Raw genomic sequence first — 14,786 nt, forward strand, 5'->3', positions numbered from 1 at the left:
GTGCTTCTGAGTTTTTACGTGCTTCGGAGTTTGTACGTGTTTTGGAGTTTGTATGTGTTTGTACGTGATTTGAAGTTTGTATGTGCTTTGTCTCTAGGGGCCACCGTAAATATACTTTTATTTATTCACTCCACATAAAATGTAATAAATAAATCATATAATACAAAAATCAACTATTCACATTTCAAGTTTTAACTATTTAAATTTTCAGCTTTTTCCTTTCACAAATTTAAAGTGAAAAGAACACAAAACACTGCAAACCACAACACAATTAAATATAAATTATAATATGAAAACTAAAAGAACATGCACATTCTCTGTCATATGGACCTGCATAAATAAACTTTCTGAATCCTTTATCATCTGCAACTGAAAATAGTTGTGGATGATTACTATACCTTTCTAATGTTGTTGTCCCTGCCTCTCTTTCTCTCTCTCTGGCTCTGTTCCTGTGCTACTGAGTGTAACTACCGCCCCTCCCCCCTCTGCCCAGCGTAAAGCACAAGGCTCGCGTGCAGAGTGAAGCGGAAAAAAAGTGCGAGAGAGAGGCTGAGAGAAAGAAAAAAAAAAAAAAAACCCACGTGACGGCTCGCGATAAGGAGTCGGCTCGCGTCGTTCACGTCAAAGAGCCGGCTCTAAGAGCCATTTCGTTCGCGAACGACCCATCACTACTTGTTAGCACGATGAAGCATGACATGGACAGGACAGTCGTTTGCGTAAACGCTGGCAGGAGGGTATGAAGAACATGAACACTCACTGTGAATGACTGACTTTATTAAAGGACTGCAAACAAACGCGACACCGAGACGTTCAAACTGGATGTAAACAATGCTCCATTAGATCACCTGGATTAGGGCAGTCATCCCTCGAAGAAGAAACCGAAATGGTTTTCGCATAGATGGCGGTAATGCGCCCCGCCGCTTGTCGCTACCTACCACTGAAACCAAAGAAGAAGAGCTGTAGCGTCCTCTTGTTAGCGTCTCGGCTGTGGACGCAGTAATGCTTCCGAGTTGGTTTCAGTTGAGGAGCCACCATGGGCGCTCGGTGCGCAGCCTAACATGCTCATAACGCTGTGCTACGTCTACATGTGGGTGCGCTTTCATAGGTGCTACTCTGCGCTGATCCGGAGCGGTCTGAACAGCAGCAGCTTCAGCTTCAGCCTGTGCTCGCGCCGCGCCGCGCGCGCGCGTTCAGGCTCGCTTCAGCTCGAGGACAACGTGTTTCTTCAGCGGGGAGATAAGGCCGTGTATGTAAGCGAGCCTCAGGTTGGTCACCGGACACACGCTTACGTCATACCGTGGAGAGCGAGTACTTCCTGAACGCGTTACAATCTTACTAATCAGTTTGACAGCTGTGTGTGTGCTCGTGTGCGGTGGGCTCACGCGCAGGTCCCCACGGAGCCTGAGCTGAACAGCACGCTGAGCACCTTTCTGAAGCTGTACCGCAGCTAAACGGATGGAAAGCTGCGAGTTAGGCTGGCGTTCACTCGGTGATACAGTGTGTGTGTGTGTGTGTGTGTGTGTGTGTGTGTGTGTGTGTGTGTGTGTGTGTGTGTGTGTGTGCGCGTGCGTGCGTGCGCGCGCGCGCGCAGCAACAACACAAAACTCATTGTGCCACTGTTGTCTCACTGTAGTGTCACTGTAGTTCCATTGTTGTCTCACTAGTGTCTCACTGGTGTCCCACTGTAGTGTCTCACTGTAGTGTCTCACTGGTGTCCCACTGTGGTGTCCCACTGTAGTGTCTCACTGGTGTCCCACTGTAGTGTCACTGTAATTTCAAAGGTGTCTCATTAGTGTCTCACTGTAATGTCACTGTAGTTCCATTGTTGTCTCACTAGTGTCTCACTGGTGTCCCACTGTAGTGTCTCACTGTAGTGTCTCACTGGTGTCCCACTGTAGTGTCTCAGTGGTGTTCCACTGTAGTGTCCCACTGTAGTGTCTCAGTGGTGTTCCACTGTAGTGTCCCACTGTAGTGTCTCACTGGTGTCCCACTGTAGTGTCTCACTGGTGTCTGTGAGCTGTGCTCTATACAATGTGCTTATGCTGCTCGGAGTCTATGGCCAGACCCTGGTGTAGTGCTACATCCTACTTTTTCATTGGCTTGGTTGCTAGGATTTGAACTTCCAGGGTAGTGCCAGAATGACAGACTTTACAGGCAGTTATGCAGCTGTGTGACTGGGTAACAGCAGCATCTGTCAGAATAAAGGCAAACACATTACAGAAAACTACAAACAAGTTCAAGAACACTGAAATCGAGACACATTTTCAAATACATATGGCATACAGTCACAGGCACTTTAATAGGTACAGCTGTTAAAGAGCCTGTGCTCCAGTCACACAAATCTCCAATCCGCCAGTCACATGGCAGCATGCCGATGTGGTGTACCGCTGCCTGAAGTTCAAAGCAATGTTTACTGGGTGCTACCCACAGTCACCTTTCTGTCAGCTCACACTGAGCGTGCAGGGCACTGCTGACTGAGACCAGGTGGCCAGTACATCAGACACACCAGCTGTCAGCTGGAAAAGTGCAGTAAGCGAATCATTCACGGGAGTTGGCTTGGCTATATTCCAGTTTATTCTGACAGCAAGACTGGTTCAGTAGTTTTTTTTGTTTCTGGGCGGTAACATTTGTAGACTGAGACGTAGCTCATTTGGTGTTTGCTGTTTTCCTTAAGCCTGCATGCTGGCTTTAGATAAAAAAGCTAACAATCTAATTATAAATCAGAAACTAATTATTTTGAACACTTGTGTCACTCCGGTCTCAGCTCTTCAAATCATCATGACCTAAAATTTAATGTTAGAAGTGTTCAACATGCATAAACAACATTAAACTAATTCACTCCGTATCATTTGCAGTTTGAATGTTTGTCTTTTTGTGAATGTGTGCTGGAATATGAGACTTTGTAGGAGTGCTGCATTTTTCCTCATATTTAGCCAGTACTCGTATATTTTTTTACATCTGTCTCAAATTACAGGATCTATCTGATGGAGAAATCCCTCATCTTTGGAAAAGAGAGTTTATTACAGAGAAATGGCTCTTTCCAAAATAAAAGCTATACTATACGCTTCTTCTGGGCTATATTCTCAGCAGCATATTAAACATATCAGGTCCCCATAAGGAGAATCCTGTGCTAACGGCTGTCTAAATGACTCGGGTAAAGTGTGTAGCATGCCTGCTTGTTGTTTTTGTCTGCTTCCACTTGTCTTTGCACTAGGATGATGTCGGAGTAAATGTGCAGTCATATTCGTTGTGTTCCCACTAGTGCTGTCAGCGTAAATCTGAAATGACGTTAACGCCATAACGCGGCGAATCTCAGTTAACGAGCTACCGCGGATCGCCCTGTGCGTGGGGCTGGACGGCGCTTTGCAGTTATTTATTTGTAAAAATGTTTGGAATCATGTATGATTTCCGTTCCACTTCTCACGTGTGCACCACTTTGTGTTGGTCTTTCACGTGGAATTCCAATAAAACTGATTCATGTTTGTGGCTGTAATGTGACAAAATGTGGGAAAGTTCAAGGGGGCCGAATACTTTTGTAAGTCACTGTGTATTAGTAAAGGTCAGTCTGCCATGTCAGCTTTGTTGATGAACCCACTAATAGTACCCTCTGGGCCCTTTCATGAGTTCCCACTCTCCAGGCCACTGGTTCCATTATCAGACAGATCCCTGGATCATTAGGTAGGATGTTGCACAGACTTTGCTGCATAGTGCATTGCTGGTGTGATCCACAGTCGAGCACCTCAGGTCTGGCCTGCGAGCCTGAGTAATGTAGCAGAATAAGTAAATGGAGCATGGTGAAATGCTGAGCAGTGTTAGGATCAGAATGCACCCTTGTATGAAAACAGAACGAGGTGATTGTAACTACCACTCGTGTCTTGCACAAGCATGGGAAGAGTGAATACAGAGGATCAGGTCAGCTGTTACAGTATGAGGGACTCGTCTTTGCATCGGAGCTTTAACAGCTGGTCATGCTGAAGCCACTCCCACAACGAAATAACATCTTAGCCCAACACTTTCATATCGGTCACATTGTACACCACGCTGATACCATACTTGATAATGGGACACCGAGAAAACATGCGACTATTGTTACTAACTACTTTATGTGTAACACTTTGTAGTGTTTGAACTTGTCGTCTGTTCTGTCTGTACTTTTCCAGGTATGTGAGGACCTCAGCCAGTGGACTGTTCTCCTGCGGTCCTCTACCGTTTGTGCTCCACGAATAGACAATATTTTTTTCATCATAGAAGCTACAGAACATAAAGTGGGCTCTCCTTCTCATCGGCCGTCTAAAAAGAAAGTAAGCAATGTGCTTTCTTAACTTCTGTTCTCATTATGAAGCAACAAGCTTGCATGTATATAAATATAAATGAAACACTGACTGGGTGACTGGCTCCAGCACAGCTCAGGACAGATGTCTAAGAAGAGCACAGTCCTGGGAACAGCAAAGATACTGCACAGGAACCTCGAGCTCCCAGCCTCTGGTAGAGGACCCGAGCATGAGGGTTAAAGACAAATGTCAAAATTTTAAAATAATGAAATTAATAAAATTTGGATTTTGTTTGGTAAGCTCAGGAAAAAAAGGTGGAGGTATCTGCTCATTTATTCAGTAGTTTCTCTTGATCGCAGCTTTTCTGCAGTGTAAAACAAAACTATTCATCAAAGTAGTCATCCTCTGCCCCTGACTGATTGGACGCTGTAATAATGAAACTAATAACAGGAGAGTTGCTCCAGGAAAAGAAGCCCAATAGTGCCCTCTACTGGAGACGTTCATCAGTTACTACACCTTTTAACTTTTCAATAAAAGTTAAAAGGTCCCATGTCATGCTAATTTACAGGCAAGATTCAAACAACAACAAAAATGCCACATTTCTTTCACAGAAACTCATAATTTAAACGCCATGTTTGTCCTCACCATTGCTCACCAAGAGAGTAACCGTAACAACGTTTAGTGTCCAAATAAATAAACCTACAGTGGGTTGCAAAAGTATTGGGCCCCCTTGAACTTTCCCACATTTTGTCACATTACAGCCACAAACATGAATCAGTTTTATTGGAATTCCACGTGAAAGACCAACACAAAGTGGTGCACACGTGAACAGCGTTTGTGAACAGCAGTTTTCAGATCTTGCCACAGATTCTCGATTGGATTTAGACAAGGCCGTCTACCTAAAGCGTTCAGGATCATAAATGCAGCCAAGAGGCCCATGGTGACTCCGGACGAGCTGCAGAGATCTACAGCTCAGGTGGGGGAATCTGTCCACAGGACAACTATTAGTCGTGCACTGCACAAAGTTGGCCTTTATGGAAGAGTGGCAAGAAGAAAGCCATTGTTAACAGAAAACCAGAAGAAGTCCCGTTTGCAGTTTGCCACAAGCCATGTGGGGGACACAGCAAACATGTGGAGGAAGCTGCTCTGGTCAGATGAGACCAACATGCAAAACGCTATGTGTGGAGGAAAACTAACACTGCACATCACTCTGAACACACCATCCCCACTGTCAGATATGGTGGTGGCAGCATCATGCTCTGGGGGGGCTTCTCTTCAGCAGGGACAGGGAAGCTGGTCAGAGTTGATGGGAAGATGGATGGAGCCAAATACAGGGCAATCTTGGAAAAAAACCTGTTGGAGTCTGCAAAAGACTTGAGACTGGGGCGGAGCTTCACCTTCCAGCAGGACAACGACCCTAAACATAAAGCCAGGGCAACAATGGGATGGTTTAAAACAAAACACATCCATGTGTTAGACTGGCCCAGTCAAAGTCCAGATCTAAATCCAATCCAGAATCTGTGGCAAGATCTGAAAACTGCTGTTCACAAACGCTGCCCATCTAATCTGACTGAGCTGGAGCTGTTTCAAAGAAGAATGGGCAAAGATTTCAGTCTGTAGATGTGCACAGCTGGTAGAGACAGACCCTAAAAGACTGGCAGCTGGAACTGCAGCAAAAGGTGGTTCTACAAAGTATCGACTCAGGGGCTGAATAATTACACACACCCCACTTTGCAGTTATTTATTTGTAAAAATGTTTGGAATCATGTATGATTTTCGTTCCACTTCTCACGTGTGCACCACTTTGTGTTGGTCTTTCACCTGGAATTACAATAACATTGATTCATGTTTGTGGCTGTAATGTGACAAAATGTGGGAAAGTTCAAGGGGCCTTTTGCAACCACTGTACTTCACTTTGTCACATTCAGAAAGTTCCCTTAATCGTAGCTGAGGGCTTAAGCTTATGTGAATGCTGATTTTTGTCAGTGACGTGGTTCTAAAGTGATAATAATTTTCTTTTAAATGGCTTTGGCTGGTTGTCACTTTTGTCCTAATGAGCTGATGCTTGTTCCAACAGAAAGAAAAACGGCTGAATGTACAGTTGGCTGTGCTTTAATACAGAACTATGAAGAGAAGGGAGCATCGGCCATACGTAACGTTAGCCACATTAGCTACCCACCATGCTAATGGGACAATCCCATTGTTGTAATGTTGCCGTCACAAATCAGAGTACTTCACCAGGTCTTTGTACTTAAGTGTGTTTTCTAACACAAGCGTCTGTAGCTAGCATGCAGCTGGCAGGTGCTGACGTGACATCAGTGTAAATGAGGCCGTTGTTTCCTTGTTGGAGCCTTTGTGCCTCTTTAAAACACTACACTGAATGAACCGGCACAAAAGGCAGAATGTGGATAATAATGGTTTTGGTGGTTATGATGGTTTTCATATTTAGTATTTTAGCAATGTTAAATGTAGCACACAGAAAAATATGCATTTAACAAATATGGGATAAGGTACATGTTCTTCTGGTTTGTGCTGATGGAGCCATTGATGCTGTTCGGATGATGCTGTGGTTGTTATTAGGTTAGCTTTTATGAAGTGAGGTGAAAATAGACACGTGACCATCATTACAGGCTTATAGTTTCTGTACTAATCCCTCCTTACACCAGGTGATGATGTAGTAGGCGGGGCATGCTGAACTCTAACACGTGTCACTGTGTGTTGTGCAGGTGCTGAAGTTGTCCGACTGCTGTCTCCCTGTGGCGTGTTGCCCTGGCCAGCCGTTCAGGGCAGTCGCTCGAGCCAGCGTGGAGAGCTACAGCCAGCTCGGGATAGCTTTCATAGAAGATCGCCTCCAGCTGGACAATGGACTTACGCCCTCAAAGATAGTCCGTATGTGGTCTTCAAGTAGATTTTCTACGATGTTTTTGTTACATGGTATCACACCTCACAGTTCCTTACTCATGTCTCGTTTGCATCGAGTATTATGTTGATCAGCGTGATTAATAAAGCCCAAAGAAAACAGCAATTTCCTGTGCCAACACCTTCATCTTGTCACCGTAGAGAAAGCGATGAGGATCGTACTGAAATTCTGTTGGTCGGGTTTTGCTCCACCCCTCTACCAAACGCCCTAATATACTTCCCCGAGGTTGTGTTCATGTAGTACTGCAGTGATGACGTTCAGAAGGAGAATAAACTTTCTTATTGTTAGTTTACGTTTCCAAGATAAAAAGGTAGAAGCGTGTTCTCACCCTGTAGTGTCTGAAGTAGCTCTTTAAACTCAGCCTTGCATCCAGCAGCAGCAGGAAAGTGCTTTCACTCACAAAACCTCATATACAACGTTGAGCTTACAGGTATAGAGCCGCACAGTTTAAACTTAAACTGTCTCATGACCCATTGAAGAGTTACAGACATTTTTTGACTGTTTTCAGGAGCTCAGGTTTAAATAATGTCACAAACATATTTTCTGTCGTCTGTGAGGAAGTTGTGACCTGTACCTGCCCGACATGTGGAACTCTACAGCCACCGAGCTTCTTACCCCATCATGATATGAGCTGTAGCTTCAGAGGTAGAGCAGGTCCTATACTAATTGGAAGGTTGCTGGTTCGATCCCTGGTTGTCAAACATGCCTGCATGCCAAATATCCTTCGGATAGTTGCCAGGTTTGCTCTCTGATGCTTCTATCGAAGAATGAATGTGTGTGATTGTTACATAGAAAGATAAGATAATTCTTTGTCATTGCACAGTCATCCATAGTACGATAGTGAAATGAAATCGGAAAATTGTCCCACGTCGGCACTACGAACAACACAAAACGACACAACACAGAAACTTATGTAATAAAAATAAGAAGAATAAGCGTATGTGTATTGCACATTGTTATTAATGCTTGTGTGTGTGTGTGTGTGTGTGTATTTATTTATTCATTTATTTATTCAGTGCTTCTTTTCCCTGCTGTATTTGTGTATAGGGTTAAGCTTTTATACCAGGGATGTCCAACTGCAGGCCTCGAGGGCCGGTGTCCTGCAGGTTTTAGATCTCACCCTGGGTCATCACACCTGAACCACATGATTAGTTCATTACCAGGCCTCTGGAGAACTTGAAGCCATTTAAATCAGCTGTGTTGGATCAAGGACACATCTAAAACCTGCAGGACACTGGCCCTCGAGGCCTGGACTTCCCCACCCCTGCTTTATACCTCTGTGGTGTAGCACAGCTGAATGAAAGGTTTCAGCGGCTCTGAGCTGTTTGTTCTCCGAAGCTGCTGGATACCAGAACTGTACCAAAGAGCTTACATTGTTACTGTTTTACTGTTCAGTAGTTTAGTGGTTGACAGAAACAGTTGTTTGAAGTTTGAATACAAAGATAGATCAGTAGATGGTTCTGATGTTTTTGTGGTGTGGTTGTATTTCCACAGCTGTCCTCCTGCAAGAATCCACTCTGAGTGCACTGCTGGACCAGCAGTGTCCACAGAGCCCACGGGCACAGTCGTCACTGCTTCCCTGTAGCACTGGAGAGCCCATAGCTCGCCACCATCATCTGCAGTGCCGTAAAGGCAGCTTCCTTCTCATCCCAGAGGTAAAGAGGAGGTTAGAGGACCGGCGAGGGTCAGAGCCACTCCGCAGCTCCCAGGATTTGGAATCTCTCGGTGACTTGGAGGAACACTCCCTGGGGAATCATCACCACATGGAGGGCCACGGACACCACCTGCATCTGTCCAGCTGCCATGAATGTCTGGAACTGGAGAACAGTACTATACTCTCTGTCAAATATGCCTCCGCTGAGAATATTCCAGACCTACCGGATGATAACTCTGTTGGAAACAAGTGTCTCGATGAACTTGAAAATGATTCCCGAGGGTTTTTTGGTCAAAGCGGTGGCAAACTCCCAAATGTTCTCGTCTACACGGGGGGCTGTCAGGAACGTTTTCAGACAGTTCGCCAGCTTTTATCAGAATGTATAAACACGGAAAGTAACATCATCTATCCGCTCCAGCCAGAGCAGGCACTGAATGATCCCTGGCTGGAAAACACAAGACTCCTGGTACTGGCAGAAGAGGAAACCCTAAGTCCCCAGCTTCAGACCCGCTTTCTCACCTACCTGAGCCAGGGGGGCAAAGTCCTCGGGCTAGCCTCTTCTCTGTGCCCTGCAGGACTCTACCTGGAAGTCAGGCAGAGCCAGTGCATGCAGGTCAACAAGCTGAATTTCACCAAGGAAGACAGCACAGAGCTGAATCTGAGTATATTGGCGAGTGGGAAAGTCTACATCAGGGATCCTCGGGGGGGAGGAGAAGTTGAACTGTGGGGGGAGCTGAAAGGGGATGTCCCCCATAAGAAGGATATGGTTATTGTACGACTGACCCACGGAGGGGACAGTGGAGAAGCTGTCCTTTGTCAGGTAAACCCATGTAAAGCATGCTATTCATTGTCCTCGGGGACAATGAATAGCATGCTTTTATTGAGGCCCGCAGTAGTGCTAACACATGTGGGACAGTGAACCTGCATGCTGTTGTATTTCTGTAGTGTCAGATCAAAGCAACAGTTGCCTCACACATAAAGCCCATGTGATGTTAGAGAGAAAAGCCCAACATTCAGGCGATCCCACGTCCAAGGACTTGGCGGCAGTTGGAAAATCTCTTAACGGGAAGAAAGAGGTTCAGATGTGTGAGGTCTCAGTGACTGACATGAGTGTGAGTGGCTCAGTGGGTACTCCCCACCACAGGAGTGCAGCAGCCTGGATTCAACTCTGATGTTTGCTCTTTCTCTTGATTTTCCATCTTCAGTGCTGCACTGTCCAATAGAGGCAAAAATGCCTTCAGGTGAAGGATAATTGCATCATGGGATGTTTCCAGCAGTCTGAGCCTATAGCAGCAGATCTAAGAGAAGATCAGCTGATCTAGCAGTCTCCCTATAGCACACGATTCCTTTATTAATGGTGTAGCTAGCAGTAAATTAACTGCCACAGCAGCCTGAAACTTCTATAATCCAGGAACTGTTCTGTCCTCGTTTTGCAGTCGGGTCTAGAAATATTATCATAATTATTATTATCATTATTTATGCATTCTGAATGAATCCGGGTGCTGACAGTGGGTATGTGGTACTGCTAACTGTTGGGCTAGTAAATGAAGCCCGGTGTCATATGATGTCTAGATTACAAGCAGATTTATTAGGTGCAAATATTTGCAGTATAAAATAAATAATACTCATTTTTGCTGCCACATCAATGTTTCCTGCATCTTCTGATGTTTTTACTTAAACATGTATATCTGCAGGTCCACTTTGAAACTGCTCCCAACTCTCAGAATTTGCCATTGGATGCTTTTGATGAACTGAAGGTCAACAATGCCTCGCGGTATGAAGTCTTGACAGAAATCCTCACCTCTCTAGGCCTCAAATGTGAACCAAGTCAGACTCCAAGTCCAAGTGCGGTACACCTGCTCGCTACCTCTCAGGTAAGATACTCAGCGTTCTTGTGTTCAAGACTAAGAACAGCTTCATGTCCTATTGGCTCATCTCTCCATGTGAAATAGGTTCAGTGAGTGCCTCCCACCTGAAGTACAGTAGCTTTGCTTCATTAAATGTGCTATATTTTAAATATGAAGTACTATAGTTACTGTAAGTTACAGGGTTAGGATAAAGTTACTCTCTTCTTTTTCTGGCATTTTGAGACCTCATAACTTGTTGAGTAAAGGAGCTAGCCCAGATAATTTTGGGGACTGAGCCTTTGTTGAAAACTGCAACAGAATCAAGTTACATCACGTTTTCTATCACTTTGATTAAATTGTATTAATGCTCATTCTAATTAATCATAGTTTTTTAATAACATGGTAAAGGTGTCCTTTGTTACGTCCGTAGCGCAACATAAAGCTCAAACACGGGTGTCCCCGCCCCGGCCCCCAAAGCCACAAACCCAGTAGCCAATTCAAAGTTAAGGTGAGCTTTATTGCTCCACCAGCTTAAACTCCGGGGTGAACCATGGCCAGAATAACCAACAAAACGAGCTGTTCCAAAGAAGTGCTACCTAAACCCTGTGTGAAAACTGAACCAAACCCTAACTCTAAAAGTTAATAAACCAGACACATGCACGTTCAGTATCTGAGGCACCCACGTTGATGTAGTTCCTGCATTATACTAGTGTAGATCCAGGATCAACACTGCAACTGACCTACCACACTGCAAAACTATGACATCATAACAATGTGGGGAAAAAAGGCAAATAAGATGCCTTTGTTTAATCTGAACTCGTGTTAGGGAGCAATAGTAGAAGGTAACTCTTATCTGGTAGACTTCTGTGGAGGGACGGTGCTGCCAGCAGGGCGGGATTGCCAGAACATTTTAAATCTACCAAGATTGTCCATTACATGTTTGACACAGCGTTTATTCCGTTTGGCAATATTACAGCAGCAACAAGCTAACACGGATCAAATATGATCACATTTAGATGTTGAGAATGAAGATACCCATCTAACTTCATGAATAGTTGTTTTCCTGGCCTTGTAGAAGAGGGCTAGGTCACACAATGACACACTGTTCACAACCCAAGGATGGAAACAGAGTTTGAAAGCACCGAAGGCTCCAAACTTGTTTGTGCTGAATAATTAGAAAATGTCTTTGACGCAGAAGGAACCTCGTCTAACAGATGAAGCTGATTGGTGCTGTCGTCTGCTGCAGCTTCTTTCAACCACTCACCATCCAACATGGTGACATGACCTTTGAAAGTTCACCTAAGATGCTCCTTTTAAGGTTTGAATATGGAATTGTGGGCACATGTAGGGTGCACAGCTGAACTCTGCGTCTATTGTTAAGTGCCATCAGGTCCTTAAATGGTGACAGCTGTGTCCACATCCTTGGGATGGTGTTGGATTCCACCTGTGCTTGTCTCTAATTCTAGGCCATACGTGTCAAATTGTTCAGTGCTGCCCAAAGTAAGGAGCTTCAAGTATCCTGTGGTTCTGGAGTCTTCGTAGGAAGATGGAGCGTGCCATGGATTGGTGCAGACTCTGCAGTTATGGCACATTTGCCAGACTGTAAATGGACTGGTTCTTGTATATCACATTTCTACTCTTTATATAGAAATGTGTCTCAGTGTTTAGCCTGTATCCAATGGCTTAATCCCTCAGAGTGCGGGTGAGATGTTGGTAAGTCAGCTGACTGTAACTGAATCATTGACAGCACTGTTACAAGGGTGTAACTTGGTTTACTGCAGTAATCTGAACTGTCCATCAAAGTGACCAATCACATTAGGAGCCTGCTCCCTTTAGGCTCCGCCCTCCAAACTCTCAAAAACCAGTTAGATCCAGTGCAGGATTCAGGTTGGAGAGCGCAGCGTTACCACAGAGTGCTAATCTGCTACAGCCCTGATAAAGCAATCAGTGTTGTGTGAATGATGGCTAACTCACAGCTGCTGAGATATTTACTCAAAAGTAATTTCATTTTTTATATAAATATAATACGTTAGTTCATTTAATTTGATTGGTGTCTTGGCTCATAGTGAGGAGGACACCTTGGCTCCTCATCCAGGCCAAAAAAAAGGTGACACATTTGAATTACAGATCCTCAGTTCACAGTTAACCTGCAGGTTTCCTCTGCTCTTTATTGACTTCGGTGAACTTTCCCATTGTTCTGAGTGCTGTCAGACACTGTCACTGTGTGCTGTACAGACATCCTGGAAAAACTGGAAATATTCATGCTGTGTGTGTGTGTGTGTGTGTGTGTGTGTGTGTGTGTGTGTGTGTGTGTGAGAGAGAACAATTTGGCGCTGGGAGTTTTTATTTATTTTTAACCCCTAGGGGGCGTTGAAGGCCCACATTGCTCAGTAGCAGGAGCCCTTCTTCACAGCAGCTCTATGACTGAGTGTCACATTTTAAAAGAAATTGGCTGTAGCCAATACAGACGCTGCAGGGAGGCAGAGCAGGTCACCTACCGATCGGAAGGTCGGTGGTTCGATCCCTGGCTCCTCCAGTCTACATGTCAAGTATCCTTGGGCAAGATGCTAACCCCGAGTTGCTCTCCTATGCATCGGTCTGTGAATGTGTGTGAGTGTCGTCAGAAAGCACTCGGATTACAGAAAGTGCTTGTGAGAATGGGTGTGATTGGGTGAATGTGGCATGTTGTATAGCTTTGAGAACTCCGGGAGAGTAGAAAAAGTGCTCTATAAGAATCAGTCCATGTATTTGGTGTGCAGTACACCATTCATTTTGTCTTAAATGGGCAAAGTCATCTTCCCTCTCTTACCCATATCTCATACATTATCAACTACTCACATTAAACCACTGGTATGATAAAAATAAAGGTAATTTATTTCATTGTTTCTTTATTTAAAAATGCTGCCAAGCTAACATTCATACTATTGGTTTGCATCACATCGATGCTGTGGTCACTGCAGTAGCACTACCTTTGATTAAAAGCTGCTCCTGCAGCCACTTTGAGCGTGGTGATGAGCTGGGTTTGAACACTCAAGTTTATATATATATATATATATATATATATATATATATATATATCTATCTATCTCAGGGCTCGCAAAATTTCAAAATCCCTGGTAGCCCTTCGGGCAGGGACTCTTCAGTTTACTGCAGACTGAGCAATAATGCATTTCTTGCATTTCTCATGGGTTCTAATGGGGGCCTTTCTTAAAATGACTGGTCCCAGTAACAAAGGCGCTTGTCGACTCAGAAATCGAGGGAAAACCAACAACACACCCGGCAGAACATTATGTTATTTACACGGTTGCACATAAGTGGTCCGCATGTGCGCATTCGCTGTCAAAATAAAAGACGCGCACCAGATAAGAAGTTGCAACGTGCGTTTGCGTCCATATAAAAGGCTGTTTTTGTCCTAGAGTGGGATTTTCACGGCACATTCTGCAGCACATCTGTTCGTTCATCATTTATTTGAAGCCAGCTCACCTCCTGCAACCACTTTTCCGAGAATACGTGCTTCTTTTGTGGTTCGGACTCCTGACATTTCTTTGGAGGTGGAGGAACATCACAGTAATTGCTTAAAGGAGCTTCTTCGACATCTTTAAGAGTTCTAAACAAACGTCTGTCCTCCTCCTGAAAATCTTATGTACGCAAACACGCGTTGCAACTTCATATCTTGTGCGTGTTTTTTATTTTGACAGCGAATGCGCACCTGCGGACCACTTATGTGCAGCCCTGGTTATTTAGCTCGTCATATTGCAGCCACAGAAATTATTTTGTCCATGAAACCATAAAGCTGCACTTTCTTTTAGCCTTATAGTCTGATTTGTCATAACTTCTCCGTTTTGTGGTAAGCTTTTCTTTGGCTGTCACTTCTTCACCCTGACCTGTCTTATTTGGCTCAGCAGAACTAAAATATATATCCTGCTGCTTTTACACGCACTCACATAAGCTCAGCGATTCTCTGCGCGATCAACCTCTCACATGTTTAAGCTGCGGGAGATTTCACTTGTCATGTTTGCATAGTAAGCTAACGATTAATAAGACGATGTCAGAGGAATTGGTGCACAAATTATCATCACTCACAGATCAGTGCT

The 14,786-nt window shown here is 44.5% G+C and overlaps 1 protein-coding gene across 1 annotated transcript in view; it reads left to right on the top strand.

The window, feature by feature from the left end:
* Nucleotides 1-1,051: 1,051 nt before the first annotated feature.
* hlcs (holocarboxylase synthetase (biotin-(proprionyl-CoA-carboxylase (ATP-hydrolysing)) ligase)) overlaps nucleotides 1,052-14,786 on the top strand; it is a 50,246-nt gene continuing 36,511 nt past the window's right edge. The window contains exons 1-5 of the mRNA XM_085469344.1: nucleotides 1,052-1,265; nucleotides 4,161-4,301; nucleotides 6,998-7,160; nucleotides 8,686-9,665; nucleotides 10,540-10,719. Of these exons, the coding sequence (XP_085325470.1) occupies nucleotides 1,059-1,265; nucleotides 4,161-4,301; nucleotides 6,998-7,160; nucleotides 8,686-9,665; nucleotides 10,540-10,719 (1,671 nt within the window). The 5' untranslated portion in view covers nucleotides 1,052-1,058. The remainder of the gene's footprint in view (nucleotides 1,266-4,160; nucleotides 4,302-6,997; nucleotides 7,161-8,685; nucleotides 9,666-10,539; nucleotides 10,720-14,786) is intronic.

The sequence above is a fragment of the Copadichromis virginalis genome, linkage group LG10, assembly GCF_057382275.1.
Source record: "Copadichromis virginalis isolate Kocher_CV1m ecotype Utaka linkage group LG10, C_Virginalis_male_GT1.1, whole genome shotgun sequence".
NCBI classification, from domain to species: Eukaryota; Metazoa; Chordata; class Actinopteri; order Cichliformes; family Cichlidae; genus Copadichromis; species Copadichromis virginalis.